Source organism: Phyllostomus discolor, chromosome 12 (assembly GCF_004126475.2).
Source record: "Phyllostomus discolor isolate MPI-MPIP mPhyDis1 chromosome 12, mPhyDis1.pri.v3, whole genome shotgun sequence".
NCBI lineage: Eukaryota > Metazoa > Chordata > Mammalia > Chiroptera > Phyllostomidae > Phyllostomus > Phyllostomus discolor.
The window spans coordinates 64,389,740-64,412,056 of NC_040914.2; the positions used below are offsets into that span (position 1 = coordinate 64,389,740).

The 22,317-nt window shown below is 41.9% G+C and overlaps 1 protein-coding gene and 2 long non-coding RNA genes across 3 annotated transcripts; all 3 read left to right on the forward strand.

Annotated features, from left to right (window-relative positions):
• The first annotated feature begins 1,407 nt into the window (after positions 1-1,407).
• On the forward strand, positions 1,408-16,304 carry LOC118497519. The gene is made up of 2 exons (XR_004900044.1): positions 1,408-2,813; positions 16,046-16,304. It is a non-coding gene; the product is annotated as an uncharacterized LOC118497519 (long non-coding RNA).
• LOC118497518 lies at positions 4,359-6,579 on the forward strand. The gene is made up of 3 exons (XR_004900043.1): positions 4,359-4,556; positions 5,054-5,055; positions 6,436-6,579. It is a non-coding gene; the product is annotated as an uncharacterized LOC118497518 (long non-coding RNA).
• TAT (tyrosine aminotransferase) lies at positions 7,026-16,041 on the forward strand. The gene is made up of 12 exons (XM_028502034.2): positions 7,026-7,146; positions 7,759-8,005; positions 8,156-8,260; positions 9,814-9,881; positions 10,744-10,902; positions 11,108-11,246; positions 11,690-11,742; positions 12,522-12,674; positions 13,270-13,398; positions 13,951-14,034; positions 14,738-14,836; positions 15,243-16,041. The coding sequence occupies exons 2-12, from the start codon at positions 7,771-7,773 to the stop codon at positions 15,381-15,383; spliced, it is 1,365 nt and encodes a 454-aa protein (XP_028357835.1). The 5' UTR covers positions 7,026-7,146; positions 7,759-7,770; the 3' UTR covers positions 15,384-16,041.
• Positions 16,305-22,317: the final 6,013 nt, after the last annotated feature.

Genomic DNA, 22,317 nt, shown 5'->3' on the forward strand with positions numbered 1-22,317 from the left:
GGATTAAAACATCTGCACCCAATTGATGAATAATCATGGACAATGATGGTTCAAGAGGAGATGGCACAAAGTAACTATCAAGGAAATAAGCAGTAAAAGGCAGGTGAATAGTCCATGCTTCATCCACATAGTTCATTCATTACCTTCTGAAAGTTCTCCACAGCTGGCTGTCTCTTCATGTTTTCTATTTATTTATTTGTTTCTATTTATTGAATAAAGGACTATACTGTTCACCTCACTTTGTCATCTAAAGAGAGACAGATTTGTATAGTGATATCTGGGGCCTGATGGTGAAACTGGACCTCCAGCTCCCCACTCACCACCTGTGTGACTCATTTTCACCTGTGCAGTGGGCATGACCCAGGCCTCACACTAGGATGGATTTGAGGATTATGAGCTGATTTGGATAGAGTGTGTCAAACAGGGCTTGGTAGAGTTTATCAGCGAGTGTGAGCTGTTACGCCACTTGCATGGGTAGAGAAAGGAAGGGTGTGAAAACAGGTCAATAAAAATGAAGAGCCTAGGATTTTAGGCAATCATTAAAACATAAGTTTACAAAAATTTTATAGTTGTAGGAAAATGTTCATAATGTCATGTAAAATAAGACTTACAGAATAGAAAATTATGATATAGAAAGCCTATGGATGTACACCTAGAAAAAAATAGATTTCAAACTGTTAATTGTTAGGAAAATGGTTAGCAGTGGTTATCTGTGGGTCATGGCACTATTTAAAAAATAATTTTTATATCAAAACACAGAAAGGTGGTTGCCAAGAGCTGGGAAGAGGATGGAAGGAGAATTAGGGTTTTAGAGGCTTTCAGTTTTGCAATATGAAAAAGCTCAAGAGATCTGTTTCACAGCAATATGCCTGCATATACTTAACACTACTTACTGAACTGTACACTTACAAATGATCAAGGTGGTAAATTTAATGTTACGTGTTTTTCCACAATTAAAAAAGAATACTTCTCTATGGCAAACATAATTTTAAGAAAAAAAATCAGTGGAAGGTGTTCTTTGATTTTTGAATGAAAGGCTTAACTACAGCTGGTTGGTGTAGCTTTTTGTGAGTATTTCTGTAGTTTATTGGGCCCTGGCTGCCCAGTGGAGTTTACATGGCGGCAGTAAGTCTTCCTAAGTAGAGTGGGGTCCTTCCATTTGTCCCCCCCCTCTCCTCCCCCTGCTTTCTTTTTTTTTTTTTTAAATATTTTATTTATTTATTTTTAGAGAAGGAAGGGAGGGAGATAGAGAGAGAGAGAGAGAGAGAGAGAGAAACATCAATGTGCGGTTGCTGGGGGTTATGGCCTGCAACCCAGGAATGTACCCTGGCTGGGAATTGAACCTGGGACACTTTGGTTCCCAGCCCACGCTCAATCCACTGAGCTACGCCAGCCAGGGCTTCCCCCTGCTTTCTACTGAGAGAAAACATGGGCTGTAGAAGAGGAGCATTACCAAAACCGTGTGGTTTCTCTGCTTTTCCTTCTGACCCTAGGTTCAGTTGTCAGGTACTGAAGGAGGGCGGATACAGCAACTCCTGACCCCTTCACCTACCCTGGGCCCTGTAGGTTTCTGCGTCAGCTGCTCTATTTGCAGACCGCCCTCCTCAGACCTGCGCTGCTGAATGTCCTTTGATCTGTAAACCTGAGTCTGAGCCAGAGTGGTTGAGACAGAGGCGTCTGGGCTGACGATCTCAGAGCAGCTGTTTTGTTGCCCTGTGGTGGCTTCACAGACCCAGGTCTCACCGAAGACAAACATGAGTCCCCCTGTGAGACCGGTGAGGGGTGTGAACAGGTACTTCACAAGTCATGAAGAGGTAGTAAACACATGGAAAGTGACCAACCTCACTAAAACAGAAAGAAGAGAAATAATAGCAACACTTTAATATTTAATGATTTTTAGAAAATCATTCCCAGGGTTTGCAAACAACTACTGATGGGAAGGTAACTGGCCTTTCTGAAAGCAAGTTGGCAACGTGTATCAAGAACTGGAAAAATGTTCAATCTAAGGAGAGAATATTCCATAAAAGCCACAGGAAAATTCAGGAATTTAGTGAAAGGTAGAGGTGACATTTCAAATGAACAAGAACAGAGACTTTCATTGTAAACAATATTGAGCTCAGGAAAAATCTTTAATTGTAAAGATGTTTAGAAATGTTGGATAAAATATAACAAAATGCTTGAGCTCCCAAGGTAAAAAGGGAATGCCCCCAGGGGCCAAACAACAAGGAACTGAAAACCAGTGAGGGTGGGTGGGTCAGGGGGCGATACTGCTGCTGCCCTGGATCATTTGAACAATCTAAGGCTCCCGCCTTGACTTCCAGGTGGGGACAGGACACCAGCCTTCAGGCTTTGTGGGTATGTGGCAGGAGGAGTTGAACTTGAATCTCATGTGTAGCTGGGATCCTTGAAAGTCCCAACCTTGAGTGGAAAAGATCAGTCACAATATCTTCTAACTTCGAGAAAACCCTACCTTTGTTTGACTTGACTCTTGCTAAGGCCAATATCATGGAGGGTCTTAACCTCTGAGATTCTGTCCCCCTAGAAAACACTCAGCTGATTCCCTCCGTGACCTCTCAAACTGGTTATGATATCCTGGCAGGGAGTCTAAACTCCAAGAGGTGGTCAAAATAAGACATATTTGTAGGTTTCTTCTTCCTAATGGCCAAGCTGTTGACCAGTTTGGCAGGTCTACCAGCATTTGAAATGTGATTCTACTTCCAGGAAACTGCCCCACAAATTATAAGATACTTATAAAAATTCCCAATCATAAAATAGCAATTGTTTTCAGTACATTTTATTTGTAATAGAAAAAAGTTGGAAGCTGCCCATGTCCAAAGGGGTGGAATGGGTAAGCAAACACTGTGTACCCATTAAAAGGAGTGAAGTTGATCTCAATGCATGAAAACAGGAAGAATATCCACACAACATATTATTAAGATGTTTTAAAAAGCAATCTGTAGAACAGCATTGTCCAATAGAAACAGAATGCAGACACATAGTAATTTTAAATTTTCTGATAGAAATATTTTAAAACATAAAAAGAAATAGGTGAAATTAATTTTAATAATATACTTTATTTCACCCAATATATTCAGAATGCTATTCAAGCATGTAAGCATGTAGCTTACATTATTTTTATATGTCTTTGAAACCTGATGTGTGTTTTACACCAACCATACATCTCAGTTCAGAAAAACCACGTTACAGGCACTCAATAGTCACTTATGACTAGTGACTGTAATAAGGGACACTGTAGCTATAGATCAAGTGTATTATATATACATAATATATTTATAAGTACCAGCTTTATAAATTGTCAGGAGCCGACCAACAGCTGACCCTTGACACAGTTGGGTCGGATGAGACGCATGTACACAGCACAGGCGACTGCGGCCGGATCTCCCGTCTATCTCTTCCTGTGTGCCTCTCCCTGCTAGCAGTAGGTGGTGGGATTTTTGGATACCTGTGTGTTATAACAAAAAATCTGCACGATGCCTCTGAGTCTGCACGAAATGACTTGCTGACCACAGAATAGAAACCCCTAACAACCCTAATGCTGCCTACTTCTCCCACCTGGGAAGTTAAGGACAAAATTAAACTATGGGCAGGCCAACTGCCAGAGTGCTGAAGGAAGCTGTTGCTAGGAATGTTTCTTGAGGAGTCACCACTTAAAAGCTTAAGATTTATTAGAGCCACTACCACTCCCACACCCTGGACAGGAGTGTAAAGAAGCAAGGAGTTCTAGTTGAAAATAATAATCTCAATACATGGAAATGAATACAAAACACAGCCCCCACCCCAAGATGTATAAATCAAAAAATCTAGGCAAAAAAACAGTTACCTAACCTAGACAAATCTAACCTCAATGGACAATAGCTAATTTCTAGATAACCTGTAAATCACCCCTTGTACCCTTTTAACTTAGACCAATCCCTAGAATCTTAATAGACACCTAGTTACTAATTGGCACCTGAAAGTTTGTACCCGTATAGCTTTGTTGGCTATCTGATTCATAGCCCTCTTGGTCAAAATAACCTTTAATATGGTTGATCTGTGGGACCTCCTGTACTTTTTGGTTATTTCTTTGTTTAACATGATTGATCTGTAAAACCTTCTGTACTTTTTGAGGTTATTTCTATGGTAACCGTTTCTGTTTTAATAATCACACTATGCATTGAATGTTGTATAGCCTCCCTTATAAAAATAAAGATTGATTCTTCTCGGTGAGTCAGTCAGGCCTGGAGAGCCTGGCTGTCCTCTGGCACCCCACCTGGCATCTCACTCCAGTCTCTTCACCTGAGCTGTGCATCATTCATGGACCCTGAGACCCCACTGAGGCAGGACCCCGGCAATACATACTGTATAGATGCATGGAAAAATAACACAAGGAATGGCTGGCGTGCCTGTCTCTCTGGAGTGGGATTGTAGGGAAAAATGGTGTTCAGGGTTTAGTTTATAAACATCTATATTGAATTTATGATCTGAGGATATATCATACTTTAATTACTAAAAAACTAAAAGTAAAATGTTTATTTTATTCAATGCAGTAAATCAAGGTATAGAAAAATTTATCTTAAGGAAATAATAAATATATGAACTGACATTTATGCAGCATCATTCACAATTATGAAAACGAGGCCCCAGCCCCAGCCGGGTGGCTCCACTGGCTGGAGCATTGCCCCAGACACCAAAAGGCCATGGGTTCCATTTCCATGGGCACATTCCTAGGTTGTCTCTCACATTGATGTTTCTTTCTCCCTCCTTCCCCTCCTCTCTTCTAAAATCAATTTTTAAAAAAGCTAGACTCCACATCATGTCCAACAATAGGAAAATTATTTAATAAATTTCGATACTTTATGATGGAATGTTTTTCATCATATGGGAAAATATCCGTGCTACAATTTAAAAAGTCACAAAGCAAAAGCTATCCAAGCAAAATGAAGTCTATATATGTTCACACAGGAACTTGTATACAAATGTTAACAGTAACATCATTCATAGTACCAAAAGTGTGAACAAGCCAGTGTCCACCAGCTGGTGAATGGATGAACAGATGTGGTACAGCCCTGCAGTGGGTGTTAATCAGCCGTAAAAAGGATGGGAGTGCTGATTCAAGCACAGTGTGGATGAACCTTGAATACATTTGCTTAGTGACAGAAGTCAGACACGAAAGACCACATATGGTATGAGTCCATTTATATGAAATGTCAGGAACAGGCAAGTCCATAGAGACAGAGAGTAGATCTGTGGTTGCCAGGGGCAGGAGGAGGAGTGGGGAGAGGCTTTCCGATGGAAATGTTTGGGAATGAGGTGGCGGTGGCGGCTGTACAGCATCGTGAGTGTATCACAAACCACTGCGTCTTCCACTTTGGAATGTCTAAAACAGTGAATATATGGTTGTGTGAACTTTGTCTCACTTTGAAAAATGTGTATATAGAACAAGATCCCAACTTTATGGTGGAAAAATAAGACTAAGTGCTAAGAGTGGTGGTGGTGTTATAAATGCTTTTTTTTTTTCCTTTCTGATCTTTCCAGTACATATGTATTTTATTTCCATTGGAGGGTATTGAAACAAAACCATTTGGAAAAGAGTGGTCTTCTCTCTGGACAAAGTCTGTGTGCTTTGAAAATAACACCGTGTTCACACTCCATTGGCTACTACACCAAGGGCACCCTGTCCAGCCTGTGAAGTAGCTCCTGTCTATACTATATTTAACTGCTTTTACAAAAACAAAACCACAGGCCATTTGCCATTTGCCATAGGGTGCCAAAAGCAGAGTTGCCTCAAGACTTTCCTTTTCTGTATCTTTGGGTGTTGTAGAGACAGGGTTACATATTCACCTTTTGAAACAGAGCCACCTTGGTTGTCTAGCTTAGGGGTCAGGGCTCCAGCTTCAGAACTTGAATTCCCTTTGCCCTGCTTCCTGCCCTTGCCTGGTGCTTCTGCTGCCCTACTGGTAAGAAGAGGTGGTAAAGACTTGCTTCACTGGAGTGGGGAAGAGAATGCATGAGAAAGGTTTTCAAAGCACTAAGGAATGGAAGGTCCAGAAAAAACAAAGGTTATTCAACCCTTTAGGAGACTCAAGTCACCGGATCACCAAAATAACAAAAAGTAGAGAGAGAAGAAAGAACTTAGGCAACAACTCTTCATCTCCCAATAAATAAACAGATAGGATCTGAACCATGGGGTCACTGAGGTTTCTCTTAACCTTTGAATGGGTGGCATTTTTCATGGGCTCACAGGAATGCTGAGATCTCTGCTGTGCTTGTTTAGTGATGTTGTTTGGTTTATATCTCACCTGACATCTTATTATTCTTCCAATAACCCCGAAACAGGTCAGTGGAAGACAATTTCCAGTGTAAGGATAAAGTTGCACAGGTTTTGGTTGCCTAGAGGACCCTGTACTTTTCACATATTTGTTGAGTGGGCCTTAGTTTACTCCAGCTGCCCAGTTTGTTCTGATTGGCATACAACTTTGTAGACTGACAGGGAAAGAAGTCCAAGATGTGGGAAGTAAACACACATGTTGTGGAACAAGTTGCAGAGCATGATTCCACCTGTGTTTCCAACATATGTGTGAACCTACCTACCCACCCACCTACTGTCTCTCCATCTTGGCTAGAAATGGATAGAAAAGGCCCAGTTACTGCCGCTGCTTACCCCTTACAATCAGGATGGAGAGTACAGATAGCCTAGTGCAAGGAAGGACCCTCACTTTTACTTTGCACATCTGTATTGTTAAAATTTTAATAGGTTATTTTGTAAGAAAAAATTAAAATTATCACTTGTGATCACAACTACGCCTCTGACAGTCCTCTCCATCATCTCACCAAGTGCCCAGAAAGAGTTAATTCAGAGAATTCCTGATTTTTGATGAGGTCAAATTCCTGATTTGGTCCGTGGGGGTGGGAGTAGGGTTAGAGGTGAGAAGCAACAAAAAGTGAAAAGGGGAGGAAAGAAGAGGGTTGGCTGCCCAGTTCCCAACCCAACCAATAGCACGAACATTTCAGGCTCAACGCCCATTTAGGGAAACTATTTCAGGAGCAGGAATTGCATCTGAGTTCATCATCACTTGTCCAGGGAGAATTAAGACAGCTTTTTGCTTCAGCTATTTGGAGGCTGCTTGGTTCTCTTTTACTTGAAAGGTAAATATCAAGCCTCTGCTAATCTGGTGGTCGTGATTGGGGTGTGTGCTTCTTTCTTTGTGGTGTATTGACTTCTTTTTCCACAGGGAAGAAGGATGCTTTTAGGATAGTGCTTTATTTTTACTAATGACAATATTAACACTAAATTTCTGACAATGTGGAATGATTCTTCCTGGTCCTGTTTGCAGAAGGCAAAATACAGTGTGTTGAAGGGTTAGGGAGATTTTTCTTGGACAGGCACTGCATGGGAAAGAGAAAACAGGTATTCTGTGATTGTTGAATAGTTTTCATGTCCTTTCTCTTCAGTTTCATGGTTAAACTTTTATAAGGACTAGGGTTTGCACATAGCAAATCTTGCTGTAAATTAGTATTCAACAGAATACTCTCTGCTAACATTATAGAATGGCTTCTTCCTTTATTTTCTATCTCAGCAAAAAGTCTTAAAACCCTCCTCGTTCATAACAAAGCTATTTTTCATGAGAAAGTGGCAAAACAAAGAAAAATGTTCAGCAGGAGATGGCCAGTGAAATCACCCGTGTTTAGTTCCAAGTATAGCTGCTCAGGATGGTGATGGGTTCTCGATGTCACAGGGACCCCCTTTCCCCCCCGCAGACTTTGCTAGTGATGGACCCATACGTGATTCAGATGAACGGGAAGGGCAGCCTGCCCTCTCTCCGGGATGTGCACGTCAATGTCGGTGGGAAGAACTCTCTGCCAGGAAAAGGGAAAGGCAGGAAGGCCAGATGGTCCGTGAAGCCCTCGGACATGGCCAACAACACTTTCAATCCCATCCGCGCCATTGTGGACAGCATGAAGGTGAAGCCAAACCCAGACAAAACCACGATTTCTCTGTCAATTGGTGAGTTGGGGACACTTGATTGAGGGGTGGTCATTGTTCCCCTCACGCCCCTCCTTGCCAGATGGGAGAAGATGGAAGTGGAGGGTGAGTCTGAGCCCTGGGCGTGAAAGAGTGACCTCTTGATGGCTATTTCTTTCCTCCCATGAAAAGGGGACCCTACGGTGTTTGGAAACCTGCCTACAGACCCTGAAGTTACCCAAGCAATGAAGGATGCCCTGGACTCCGGGAAGTATAACGGCTATGCCCCCTCCATCGGTAAGCTTCCCCTGAGACTCTAACTGGTGGCTTCCAAATCTTCAGTGCTTTCCCAATAGGAATGAATTTCTAGCAATTCTTCTCGCTTTCCTGATGCATAGTTCCTAAAGAGAGGCTAAGATAAAATTGCCATTTGGATTTGAGGAAAGGGGTCTTAGGATTCTTAAATACAAGCTTCGAAGTCCAACTCGTTTCTGGTTTTCTTTGACATACTGCACCGCCCCTCCAGGCTCAGCCACATGCTTGTTTCTGAAATAATGCTCCTATCCTATCAAGCATTGTTTGAGAACTGCTAATTCTCAAACAAAGGCCTTGAATTTGGCTGTTGCTGCTGGTTTACTGATCCCTCTGGGTCCTAAGTCAATCTACTTATTGCCCTGTATGAATCACTGCTTGGCTTTATTTCTCTTTCTCAGTGTATTCAATGCTTATTTTAATTATGGTCCTGATCATACTCCCAGTGAAATTGTAATTGTTTCATATTAAAGAGGAATAAACAACAATAACAACAAAGAATGGACTGTCCTGTTGAAGAATAGAAGTTTGTTTCTGCTAGAAAGAAATTCTCCTCTCAGGGTTAACTCTGTCCATCCCTGAAACGTTTCTACTCTAAATGTTTTGGTAAAATAAGTAATTCCTTGATTCTGTCTCAGTGTTGCACGTTTTTCTCCTGTGTACATGTGCACATGGAAACACATTCTTAAGGCAGAATAAAAATTCAAGTTCTTGCTAAAATAGAATTAAAAACACTTCAAAGAGATTTCAGGGGCATGAGTTTTAGTTTGATTATTCACATTTTAGAAACTTTCATACAAAATCAAAACAAAATAAGACCAAAAGTTAGGTTATAAAAAAATTTGTAATGACTTTTATAACCAAAGCATTAGAGAACTGATTCAATTGAAAAACCAAAACCAAGTCTCTTAAATATTCAAAGGACATGAACACTCATGCCAAAGAAAACACAAATAACTACAGTGTGTCTTGGAAGGTGCTCCTCCTTATTAGTAATTAAAGAAGTGCTGGTTTGTATAATGATCTTTCTAGCGGCTTTGCAAAACACGAACATTTGCCTGAAACTGTCTATACTTGAAGCCTGTAAACTGACATTCGGAAATAACGTATGAGAATATGATTTAAAAGAACAAAATTGTACAAAACACTAATAGGGATAGAAGGGAAAAACTGAAAATGGACCCAATATATCACACTCAATGATTACAACTTTCCAAAAAAGATATAGTCTTTGGAAGGGCTTTGGGAATCATCTAAATCTTGTGTTTTATGGAGAATAAACACATGATTAGAGTGACCAAGACAGTGAAGAGTATTTACAGTTTGGGGAGCTCTTTCTTGTTATTTATATATTTGCGCTTATTTTAAAGTTCTCAAATATGAAGTGAATCTCCTGTGTTTACAGTGGCTGACAGCTAAACTGCACACTATGTGCTCTGAGCAGGGGCAGAGGGCACTGACACCCTGGGACTCTGTAGGATGGCTGTCAGCTGTGGGATGAGAACTTCCAGCTTCCTCCTTCTGCTCCTTTCTTCCAGGTTACCTGTCCAGTCGGGAAGAGATTGCTTCTTATTACCACTGTCCCGAGGCACCCCTGGAAGCTAAGGTGAGCCTTAGACAAGCTACCAGCTCTGAAGCAATATGGGGCAAACTGTATTCTTTTTGTTGTTTCTGTTCCACAAGGAATAAGGGTTTCAAGGGGGAACGGGAGGTGAGGGTAGTTTCCCTCTAACAATTCAAGGACTTCTTATATAATGAGGATGTGGATCAGTGATTATAATTAATGTCATTACGGTATGATAATGATGTCGCATACAGCTTATGTGGTGTTTGTCTCAAGGAGGCTCAAAGGACTCAGAGGTCACTGTGATTCTCTGCAAGAGATCATTGAAAACCAATAATTCATAAACACCAAATAATTAACATTTTATATTTTACCAAAAGGATCTTTTAAAAATTTGTAGCTCCCCTCATTCATTTTAAGGTCACTCAAATAGGAAGACTGAGCTATTGTGACATATTGAATTAATGGTAGTGCCAAGTTTCCATGCTACCCTCACCTGTATTATTTACTATGAGGGGTCCACAGTCCTTAATATAAGAGGTGCCCTTCATCCATGTTTCAGAGAAGAGCCAGGCTTCAAATCTCTGCTCAAAAGTAAATAAATAGGCAGGCAAAAAACCCAAGGTCATGATGATCTCTCATGAAAGTTGGCTGAGTCATGGCTGACCTATCCTTTTTGAGGTGATTTGTTTATTTCTTTTAAGTGGCCAACAGCCTTTAGATGTGGGCATAGACAAGCATGTTACCTTCTTTCATTTTTGGCTTAGTACAGTCCCTACTCTTTTACTCAGGATTTTAAAAAAAGTAATCTATTTTTGTTCCCCACTCACCCATCTGATGATCTGTTCTCCTGTTGCAATTGGAACTATTAACAAAATGAACCTTTTTTTTTTTTTCTTCACAGGATGTCATTCTGACAAGTGGCTGCAGTCAGGCCATTGAACTTTGTTTAGCAGTGCTGGCCAACCCGGGGCAGAACATCCTGGTTCCAAGACCCGGTTTCTCTCTCTACAGGACTTTGGCTGAATCTATGGGGATCGAGGTCAAACTCTACAATTTATTGGTAAATGACTTTTTAATTTTAGACACAAGTGCTCAATTACTACTTCCTAAAAATGGGTGAGCATTATCCCAGCAGAAAAAGATCTGGACGTGAGTGGTCGACACCACAGACACATTTGATTAGTTACATTACACTTTGGAGTTAAATGAGTATGCTCCCTAAATTTCTCAGAATCATCTTAGTCTCACCCTTTCTTCCTCCCCAGCCAGAGAAGTCTTGGGAAATTGACCTGAAACAATTGGAATCTCTGATTGATGAAAAGACAGCCTGTCTCATTGTCAATAATCCATCGAACCCCTGTGGGTCAGTGTTCAGTAGAAGTCATCTCCAGAAGATTCTGGCCGGTGAGTCCAGCAGACTTCACTTGAAAGGAGAGAAGATGGGGTGGATGGAATCCATTAGCCATTTCCTGGAATGAAAAAAAAAAAAAAAGAGTCCATCACTAAGTTCAAAGTGTAGGATGGAGGGAGGGGAGCCCCTTGAGGGTCTCTAGTGAAAAGTGTGCCATTGGAATGGTAGGACTTGCCTGAAAGAGGGAGAAAAAGAGGAAATGGACTTGCTACTTCACCACCCACACCTTGTGCAAGAGAGGGTCTGAAATGTCTCCTTTATTAAATAGCAAATTTAGACCTTGTGCCCTGGAAGTGTATAATACGAACTTATAATTCTTAAACAGGAAGACAAAACACAAAAACATGAAATGTGAAACACAGTAAGACCAGGTAAATAATAAGTGCAACAGCAATCCACGTTAATAATGATTTCCGTGTGTTTTTCTTATTTTCAGTGGCTGCAAGGCAGTGTGTCCCCATCTTAGCTGATGAGATCTATGGAGACATGGTGAGTCTTGCGCAGGGTCTCTCACTACAATCATCTTAACTCCAAATTATTTCATGGGGACTTTAGAGGTGGCATCTAAAACATGCCACCTCTAAATGATTAGAAGCAACTCCTAATCATTTCAGTACAAGTCGATATACCTGCCCTCTTCACAAATAGATTTATGACTTCTTAGCCAGTTGTCTGAAATCCAGAAAGCTATGAAAATCCAAAGATTTTTGGAATTCATTGGGTGGCAAAACCTGACTTGGCTGATAGAAAGATATTTGTAGATTTCTATTTTTGTCACTTACGGCCTGTACAAGAATGTAGGGAAGGGATAGAATCATTAATATGCTTGATGAGGAGTGCTATCCCAGAGCGCTCTGGGGGTGCTATATAATATATGGCATATGTGCTATATAACCTTTCTAAAGTCCAAATAATTTTGTAACATATTTGGGCCCTGGAATTTCAGGTAATTGTGGACCCATTTGGCTATTTTAAAATTTATGATGCCAACAGTCATTCATTCTCTAGAACTGGCTTCAAGGGGTTGCCCATATCACAGGGCTAGGGTCAGTTTCCTCATTGTAGGCTTCCTTTAATCCAGACCAGACACCAGGTTAAATGTCTCTGGATAGTTTCCTTTGAAGCCTCTTGGGATCCCAATCATGCTTCAGTGTAGGGATGGGCCCCCAAACCCAAGGCCCTGGCCCTAGTGATGTAAAGAAAAGGGAAGGAGGCATGGGATGTGGAGGAGGGGAAGCAAGAAGACAACAACAGGCTCTTCTCCTCAGGTGTTTTCTGACTCCAAATTTGAGCCTCTGGCCAACCTCAGCAGCAATGTCCCCATCCTGTCCTGTGGAGGGTTGGCCAAGCGCTGGCTGGTTCCTGGCTGGAGGTTGGGCTGGATCCTCATCCATGACCGAAGAGACATTTTTGGCAATGAGGTGAGAGCAATGTGGTATGTCTAATTTGGGATATATATTTACTTTATGTGCACAGTGGTTGGGAGGAGGAGCTTTTTTCTCTTTCTTCCCGGTCCTGTAATTTTGGGTGCCTAGAAAGATACTAGATAAAGATGGTACTTCTTCCCCAAATTCAGTTTTTCTGTACCTGGCTCTATCAAGAAGTCCCATCTGCCTCCCATTTTTGGACCACTGAAAAGGAAACAAAAGCAATAATACACCTAATGTTTGCAGGCATACAATGTGCCAATACTTTATATACATTATTTTAATTTAATCTTTCCAACAACCCTCTGCAGCCAGTAATAGTATTATCTCCATGTTATAGTTGAGAAAAGTGAGGCACAGAGAACTTGTATAATTTTCCCAGGGCCACACAGCAGGTGCATAACAGAGCCAGACTATGAACCAGGTGGTCTGATCTAAGAATAACACTAGTCACCATCACTTCTCCAGAGCTATAAAAACTGATAGAAAGAATGATCAGAACAGAGATGTAAAGACTGATAGAAAGAATGGTCCCAAAGCTGAGGTGCTTAAGAAAGGCTAAAGAGTGTGTTTACTGGGGGCCTTTTAGATCCGAGATGGGCTGGTAAAGCTGAGCCAGCGGATCCTGGGACCTTGCACCATTGTCCAGGGAGCTTTGAAAAGCATCCTGCGTCGCACCCCTCAAGAGTTCTACCACAACACTCTAAGCTTCCTGAAGGTAAGGGCAGCCTGTGGCTTTTCACTTTGGGTGTCAGTGAATGTCACCAGTGGAATTCAGAATGATAGTCCTCATTTTTGGAGCAATGTTCCATGACAGGGCTTCCAAATCAGGAGGTGGCATCCATGTAGGTATCCACCCATACATTTTTTTTTCTTTAAGATTTTATTTATTTATTTTTAGATAGAGGGGAAGGGAGGGAAAAAGAGAGGGAGAGAAACATCAATGTGTGGTTGCCTCTTACATGCCCCCTACTGGGGACCTGGCCTGTAACCCAGGCATGTGCTCTGACTGGGAATTGAACCAGCGACCCTTTACTTTGCAGTCCGGTGCTCAGTCCACTGAGCCATGCCAGCCAGGGCTCCACCCATACATTTCTAACTTCTGGCAACTTACTCTGCTCCTGGCCAAAAGCTTCAGGCAGCAGGTTTTTTTCTTGTTGACTCCTTATACCAGTAGGGCAAACTTAGGTTCCTTGCCTTTGATCTGGGCTCTCCTTTTAATGATTTGTTTTTTCATTTACTTAATTTTTTAATCTTTCTCCTCTTGTAGTCCAATGCTGATCTGTGCTATGGGGCTTTGGCTGCCATCCCTGGACTCCGGCCAGTCCGCCCTTCGGGGGCCATGTACCTCATGGTAAGAATATGGGTGGCAGCCACTCCTGGTTAGGCAAAGGGAAGCCAGTAGTCTTCAGGGCTCACAAAGAACTGGGCTCCTGAGCTGGTCTGTTCAGGAATTACCTTGGTTTGAATTGTTCCACTGATGTGATCTGTGCTCACTGTTAAAAAAAAACACAAACAACTCTCTTAAAATGAATTCATTACTTGATATACTTATTTTATATGTACACACAGGGAAGAGATAGGACATAAATAAGAGGCTGTCTACACCACTGTAGTTCTCAACTGGGAATGATACTGGTCCCCTAGGGGCATTTGGGAATGTATGGGAATTTAGAATGACGGGATGCTGTTGGCATTGTGTGGGCCAGGCATGCTAAATATCTTGCAATGGGTGGGATAGTTCCATGCAATCAAGAATTACCTGGCCATGAGGCTGGCAGTACCTTTTATGAGAAACACTGGCATTCTCTTTCCAGCTTTCATTTATCAGCCTACAGGAAGGAACCCTTCAATAAACTAAAATATTAATGTAAACGTATTATCTCTTCATTGTGGAAAATTCCATGAGCTCATAAGTGCTAGAACTTATCAAATTATTTACCAGTTGTAGAGTTCCAAGATATTTTTTATAGCAGTCCCTACCTAATTTATGGCACAGGGAGTCAGCCTGTTTTCCCTCTTTCTGATAAACTTGCCTCTCCCTGTTATTGGTATAGGTTGAAATTGAGATGGAGCATTTCCCAGAATTTGAGAATGACGTGGAGTTCACGGAGCGGCTAGTTGCTGAACAATCTGTCCACTGCCTCCCGGCAACGGTGAGTGCTTGTATCTCTCTCAGGACCTTCTCAACAGTTTCTAGAGCCTCTCTTTAGCCTGACCTTTCCTCCCCCAACAAAATGTATCTTCATTTGATGAGATTCAAACTGATGTGTCCCATGGCCTCTATTTAAAATTTGTTTCTCTCCATCATTTTCCCATCCATTCTGGGAAGAAAAGATATGGTGGAACATTCTAGGTGAGGGGAAATCAACCTTGTCCCACAAGTCCCTTTTAAGATGAATTAACTGCTATGACTTAGTGTTCCAGTGATGGAAACTGAGTGAACTGATAGCGCTGAGTAAGTGGCATCGCTGCTTCTTGCTGATGAGGGCCCTGGCCGTTTTGCGGTGGTTCGTGACTAGGTTTAATTGCTCTGAGAATAACAGGCTCTTATTTTTGCAGTGCTTCGAGTACCCGAATTTCTTCCGAGTGGTAATCACAGTCCCTGAGGTGATGATGCTGGAGGCCTGTAGCCGGATCCAGGAGTTCTGTGAGCAGCACTACCACTGTGCGGAAGGGAGCCAGGAGGAGTGTGACAAATAGGCCTGAGTCCATGCTCCTCAGTGTGTCCCGTCCAGGTAGAACTGGACTGGGCCCTGCTGCTCCTCGCGTCAGGTGCCCCTGCTGGGAGAGGGGCCTCAAAAACACATTGAGGGCTCAGAATGGCCCCTGCTTTCCCCCACCTATATCCGTATACACACTCTAAATCCCAGATTTTCGTCCTACTCTGCTCTGCTGGAGTGACTGACTGATTGATATGCCCCCCTTTTATGATGACTTCCTCCTTTTTTTTAATGAGAGTACCGGGTGAACAGTATTTACCAGAAAGCAGCAGAAACAAGAAAATTAAGAGCTCAGGATGAGAAAAACAAGAGGTTGAGAGAACCTCTCCCCCTCATTCTGTAAGAACATACTCTCTCTAGTCAGATCTGAAGCCCAACTCTGTTACTGCCTAACTTCAGGTATACCTCACTTTATGCAATAGTTGTAATGAAGTTGGGGCACATGTATTTGGTTCATTACATTCTAAATATATCAGGAAACTTTGCTAATTCAAAGGAACCCTTACAGAAACACTTCTGTTGTTTTCTTTTTATAAAGAATTATTTTGTAATGTAAGTAGATATCCTTTAATTGATTGACTTTCTAAATTTAGATATATGTGTATCAGGCTTTCTTAAAATGAAGACACATCTGTACTGAAGAAAAAAAAGGGGGAATCATAGGACCTTCCAGAAACACTGCTCTGTAAGGGCCACAGATATCCTCACTTGTCACTGTTATAGAATCATTATTATTTTGGCTGTAATGTTAATATTGATTTATTGATATATATATATATATTATTATTATTATCTTTTCATATGTTTTCTAAGAAGCATTTATAGTAACAAGATCCTTTATTTTGCCAAAGGCATAAATTATTGTTCTTCTTTTTTTTAAAAAATAAAATTTACTAAGTATACTTTCCTCTCCTGTGATGTGTTTTTTCTCTTCTGCGGGGGAATTTCCACCCCTTGGGGCTGCTCACTGCTCAGTCTGATTGATGCCTTATTTCTTTGTAGAAGTACTGATATTTGTGTTACCAGACAGGAACCGGCCTGGAGCTGGTCTGCCTCAGGCCGGCCTGTCGTGTGTGAGTTCTTGACTTCGTGTGGGAAAGATTTCACCGTAAGAGTCCAAGGTGATTTTGAGAATACGTTTACTATGGCTGGGGACAAGGAAATGAAGGAAGGATTTAGGATAGAAGGAGTAATGGGAGGGAGCCTAGGTGGTGCTCTGCTTTGGATCCCCAGAAGAGTCATAGGAAAGGAATGAGCCACTGCTGTTGTTAGCTCCTTGGGAAGTGAAGGTCACAGGCACAAAGTGAGCCAAAGTGGGGCTGTTTTTAGCTCACCGGGAAGTCAGAGGAAAAGGAGCCTTTGGAGACAGGATTGAGGGTAAGCCTGGGGTCGACCTACCACTGCCCACTGCTCCTCTAGCTGCAAGTCTCCTTGGGACTCTTAGAGTTTAGGAGGAAATAAAAAGTTGGTGCCCAAGAAGGGGCATGGGCATGCTCTGGAGCAGGCCGCCTAGTCTTTGTCCTGAAGACTTTTTACCTTTTTTCTGTGGGTGAGAATCTTAGGGGAGGGTTTCAGCAGAATATTCATCAACTTTCCAAGTGCGTTATTACTATGCTGATGTTTCAAAACGAGTACATAGGCAGGTTTGGGAATATTCTTTGGTCAGCCATGCTGTTTTACTTTTATCTTGGGTCTGTCTTTTAATGGAGTTTTTGTTATTTGTTCCCCTGACTTCATTTGTCCCCGGGTTAGCTGGCAAAAATGACATTAATTGGGTCTCTGTCCTCTATTTTCTCAGACCAGAGAGATTTAAGCTATGTACTCTCTGGTTAAGGAGGAGAGGTATGAACCACTGGTTCTCAAATGTTCTTGGTTAGGAGAGATAAGGTATTACGATTCCAGATGACTGTAAATTGCTGAGTTTGGCCTTGTTTAATTTTCTTGTCTCAGTTTCCCCATCCCACTTGCCCAGGAATTTTCCTAGCTTTTTACTATCCTGTCACATTTGGAGTGACTTAAGATACACTATTCCTAAAATATTTTATTTAGGAGCTCAACTTCTGGCCTTAAATTTCACACTTTCAATTTTTTGGATTCCCCAATCTCTGGTCCCAAATTCCTACACTTGTCTAGATCCACTGGGGAACAGAGGTGAACTGGCTGAGTTGACCCAGGTAATAATAGGTGTCCAGGATCTTCTTTCAGTATGAGCTTTTCTCCTGCAATTCCTCTTAGGTGCAGTTGCCTAATTTTGTCTTCACCATTTAGTTTAGAGGAAGAAATCTGAAGTTATCTTGCAAGGTTGGGGCAGAAATGCACCATAATCGGTCTGGAGATTCCTCACTAAGGGAAGTTTTCCTTATCTGGAAGAGGAACTTCAGGTCTAAAGGCTGCTGGTCACACCCACTTAATTTCCTTTACAAAAATAAACATCAAATGTCCCTGTTCAGTGAGCACACACTAAAATTTACCTTCCAGTTTTTCTTCAGCAAATCCAAAAGGAATATACAATGGTCAAGATGATAAAGATTTGTTTCCTGTATGGTGCCACTGCTGATAATTTTCGGAAAATGCCTGGCTCCTCTTTTCCTGTACCCCACTGCCTCCTCAACCCCCAGAGATCTCTGTCCAGAAGTAAACAGGAAGACTTGGCAGTTTACACAAGACATTTTCCCTTCAAACGCACATATGCTATCAGGCATTATCAAATTCTACTCAGACTTCTTAAATTCCTGAATTTTCTTGATGTCTACCTTTTGATAGAGTCAAACATTCGAACATTTAAAAACACTACATTCGCACTGGTCAAACTTCAAACAATGCACCTCTCCCACCCAACCCACTCTTCAGCCCATCCTCAGCCACCCTGTATCTTCACCCCTGAGGTAGTCACAGTTAGCATTTCCCGGTTCATTCTTCCAGATTATATGTGTATGTAAACGTGTGTGTGGGTTGGGAGTAGTTTTCCTTTTTTCTTTCCTTTCTTCAAAGTACCTATTATTCAACTTTAGAATTCAGTGTCCTATTGAAGGCCAAGGAGGAATGACATTTCGGAGGAATGACATTTCTGAGGTGTCCATCGAATCCTGGATGTTTCTAGGTTAAAAAAGAAAAAGGATCCCTGTGCAAGGGCTGCTTCCAAACAAGCTTAAAATTCCCGGGGGAAACTACTTTAAGGTAGCAGGAGAGATGGCAACTGAACGTCCCAAAATAAAACAAAGAATGTATAAAACACTTGGAGACAAAAGCTCTCAGGTATGAATTCACCTTACGATCCCCTGCGGAGCAGTGCCTACTAGGTAACTGCTACAAAAGTCCCTGGTGGATGCAGCAACTCCCCAGCCCTGGAGAGAGGCTCCAAAAACTCACGGCTGCGCAGGCGCAGGTGCGGGTGTGGGCGCCGCGCTGCTCAGGGCGCATGCGTTGTCGCGAAGCAACTAGGTGCCACTCTGGGTGCAGGCGGTGAACCTGAGAGGAACGCGAGGGTCAATTCGTTTAAACCGGTGCCGGCTATTTTCAGTAATGGGTTTGGGTTTTACCTCCTTCTCCAGACTCTCATCTGGACCCTGTTGAGTGATTCTTTCCCTTTTTTGTGCCCTACTGGGGCCGCAGACAGCGGGAGACTTCCCGGAAGTCGACAGATCATCCCAAGGTATGGTAACCCCCTGTTAACCTTTTAGCCGCTCTGGGCCAGGCCCAACAAGTCCGATGATTAATGAAACGGAAGGAGAAATTCTTCCCCAGGAGCGGTTACAAGTTTTCAAAAGTATGGTCCCTGGAGTATTCGGACCCCTCTGAGCCAGGATCCACTGCTATGCTCTACGCACGCGCTGGAGCATAGCTATGCACACTGCTACCCACGAGGGGCTGTATTTTAGGTATTCTAAAGCTTGAATTATTGAATCCGTGGGAAAATAACTGAATTCTCAGTACATCTTGTTCATACTCTTATTTATCTTAAACAATTTGGGTGTATTTTCAAACAAGTTCCACAGGCTAGCATGGCATCTGCAAATCGGGATGCCCCCTATGGGCCCAGTTGTTGCACCCAGTGTATCCCGTGACCAATCCCTTGGTTACTGAGACAGCAGCAACATGAGCATACTCTTATTGGCCTGGTTTTGAGTCCCCTCTTTATCTGTACTCTTTGAGGGATTTCCTTACTGTCTTACAGGTTTATCTCTGGATCTGCAAATTTGTTTGCTAGATTGGGTTCAGCATATCTAGTTGTTTTGAAGCCCAAACGTATTCACATTATCTAGTCTGCTATTGCTATAAAATCCCCATACTTTGCATAGCTCTCCTCAACCTATTGCTTTTTCCTTACATACTTTCCCCCTGGAATCTGTGTTCCATGGCAGAGACAATTCCCTGCCATTCCCCAGTGTTTTAGAATGGTTCCTTCACCTCTTCGCCTTAAGTGTGACTTGGCTGTTCCCCGGAAGATACTGCCAGCAGTACAGCTAGTTCAAATTGCTTTTTTTCACATAGTCTAGATTCTGCCTTAGTGTCCTTTCAGGATATCTACTCTCAGTCATACATCAGTTATCTCCCTTTAAAATATAGGCTGTATTACTTCACATTCTTTTTGTTTCCTTAGGTCCTTGACATGTGTGAAATTTTAGTATTTCTGTGGATGGCCTGACCAACACCCTGTGACCGACATCAAGGCCTCTTGCCAATCACCAACCGAAAGGAGATATAAACCCTACCCTGTCTGGTCGTCCACTCCCCAAAAACCACACCTTTGTTCTTTATCATTATCTCAAACTCGACTATTTTCGGAATCTTAAACCCTAGTGACTAATTTACTCACTACAGCCAGCTCACCCTTCAACTCAAGACAGATTTACACCTTGACGTTTATTCAGCCCTCTAATCTCTCCCTGTGTTTCCACTAAGTTCTTTAACTCCTTTGCATTGTTACTCACCTATTTCTTTCCAGTATATATCCATAGTGCAATATTCGCTCACATTGTTAGCAGCCACTTCAGCTTCTTAGCTTCCTTATCTTTCTGTATAGCATCTACCACACAAAGTCTGTACTTGAAATTAATCTAACCCTGAACCTCCTCTATTTCTATACTTAAAATAAAAATAAGGTAAAATGTGTCCTTGGTGCATGGTCTCCAGGCTCACCAGGCCCTCAGCCCTGCTTTGACCATCCTTTTACAAATACTACAACAGCGTGTCCTTAGAAGCCTTGAGTTGGAAAGGCAGAGCCATGTAATGAAATGTGTGATTCTTTCTGTACAGAATATTTGGAAAATAGGTAAATCTGTAGAGACAGAAAGCAGCTTAGAGGTCAGGGGGTGGGGGAGGGAAGTTAAGGTTATTAAGCTTTTCAATGGATATGGGGTGAGGAAAAAGTTTTGAAACTAAAGAGAGGTAGTTGCATAACATTGTGAATGCACTAAATGCCACTGATTCATAGTTTTAAATGCTTAATTGCACATTACATGAATTTAACCTCAAAAAAAGAAAACAACTATAAAACAAAAAAGAAAAAGTTAAACCACCAGTAATCCTCATGTCCAGAGATAAGCAATATTCCCATTTTGCTGTGCTGGATTTTTTTTTCAGACATTTTTTTAAAAAGTGGAATTACACTAGATGCAACGATTTGTATAGTGTGTTGTTTCATTTACTAGGTCACACATCCTCAGGACTAAAAAAATAGCACAAAGTTATGATAGAAATCGTCTATATCTTGACTGTACCAATGAAAATGCCCTAGTTGTGATGTCATACTATAGCTTTGCAAGAAGTTATCATGGGGTGGGGGGTGCTGGGTAAAGAGTATACTGGATCTCTATGTATTATTTCTCACAACTTCTTGTGAATCTATAATTGTCTTAAAAAGATTAATGATAAGAATAGTATACTAGGTAAAATCAGTTTCATTAAAAATATGAAATATGTACCTCACGAAGCTTACATTGGAAAACATCATTTTTCCAAGTTTTTAAATTTAATTTTTTTGAATAGGTAATACATTCACAAAATTCAGAAAATTTTAAGTATAAAGAGTTGTATAGTAGAAGTTCTCCTTTCGTCCTTATTCCTCATCTTCCCAGTCCGACCTACCTTATCCCCTGTGAGTTTACTCTGTTTAGTCTCATGTATTCCATGGTGTCTCTAGGCGTACACAAATTTCAATACGGGTTTAAATTCTTCCCCCAGTACAAAAGAGAACATGAAATCACAGTTTTGTACTTTGTTTTTGGGGGTGTTCTGTATGTGCACACAGAAAAATTTCTCTCTCTCTCTCTCTCTCTCTCCCTCTCTCCTGCTACATAGTATTCCATAGTATGGTTACCATAATTTTGGCCCATAAATGTTGCCCATCACTAAAGGATTGTTTAATAGCTAGGTTAATTGATTAATAAATAAGTTATGGTATAATTTGGGGAACATCAGGAGAAAAGCCCAGGACTAGAGCGCTTTCCCGTGAAGCAGGGGCCGCAGGCGTGCAGGCTGCAGGCCGAGGCTTGCCTGGAGGGTGAGTGGTAGAACCTGCCAGGAGGCGAGAAGAGGGTGGGCTGTCCTCCAGCACTGGTGAGGAGGATGCCACTACCGACAGGAATGCCTTGTGTCTAGAGGCAGGGGACAACACTAAGGCTTTCCCCCAGCCCACAGCTTGTCCCTCAGGATCCTCACTCAGCCTCTCCACCTCTCCCTTCCGATACTTCTGCGTCAGCTCCTGCCTTCTCTTTATGAATCATCAAATCCCAGAGGTTTCCACTGGCTGAATCCTCACTTTCTGAAACCATCTTATCTCTACCTCAGTAATCATAAGTTGTGGGTTCCCCATGTACATGTCTAGTCTAGACTTCTCTCTTGAACTTCAGACTTGCACATCCAACTGCTTCCTCCCATCTTCACCTGGAGGTCTCAAAAGCACCACCATTTCT

Bases quoted from the DNA above. Each gene is read 5' to 3' on its own strand.
- TAT (XM_028502034.2), top strand. From the start codon at position 7,771: ATGGACCCATACGTGATTCAGATGAACGGGAAGGGCAGCCTGCCCTCT. The intron at 8,261-9,813 runs GTAAGCTTCCCC...CCTTTCTTCCAG, and splicing joins CGGCTATGCCCCCTCCATCG to GTTACCTGTCCAGTCGGGAA. The intron at 11,247-11,689 runs GTGAGTCCAGCA...TCTTATTTTCAG, and splicing joins TCTCCAGAAGATTCTGGCCG to TGGCTGCAAGGCAGTGTGTC.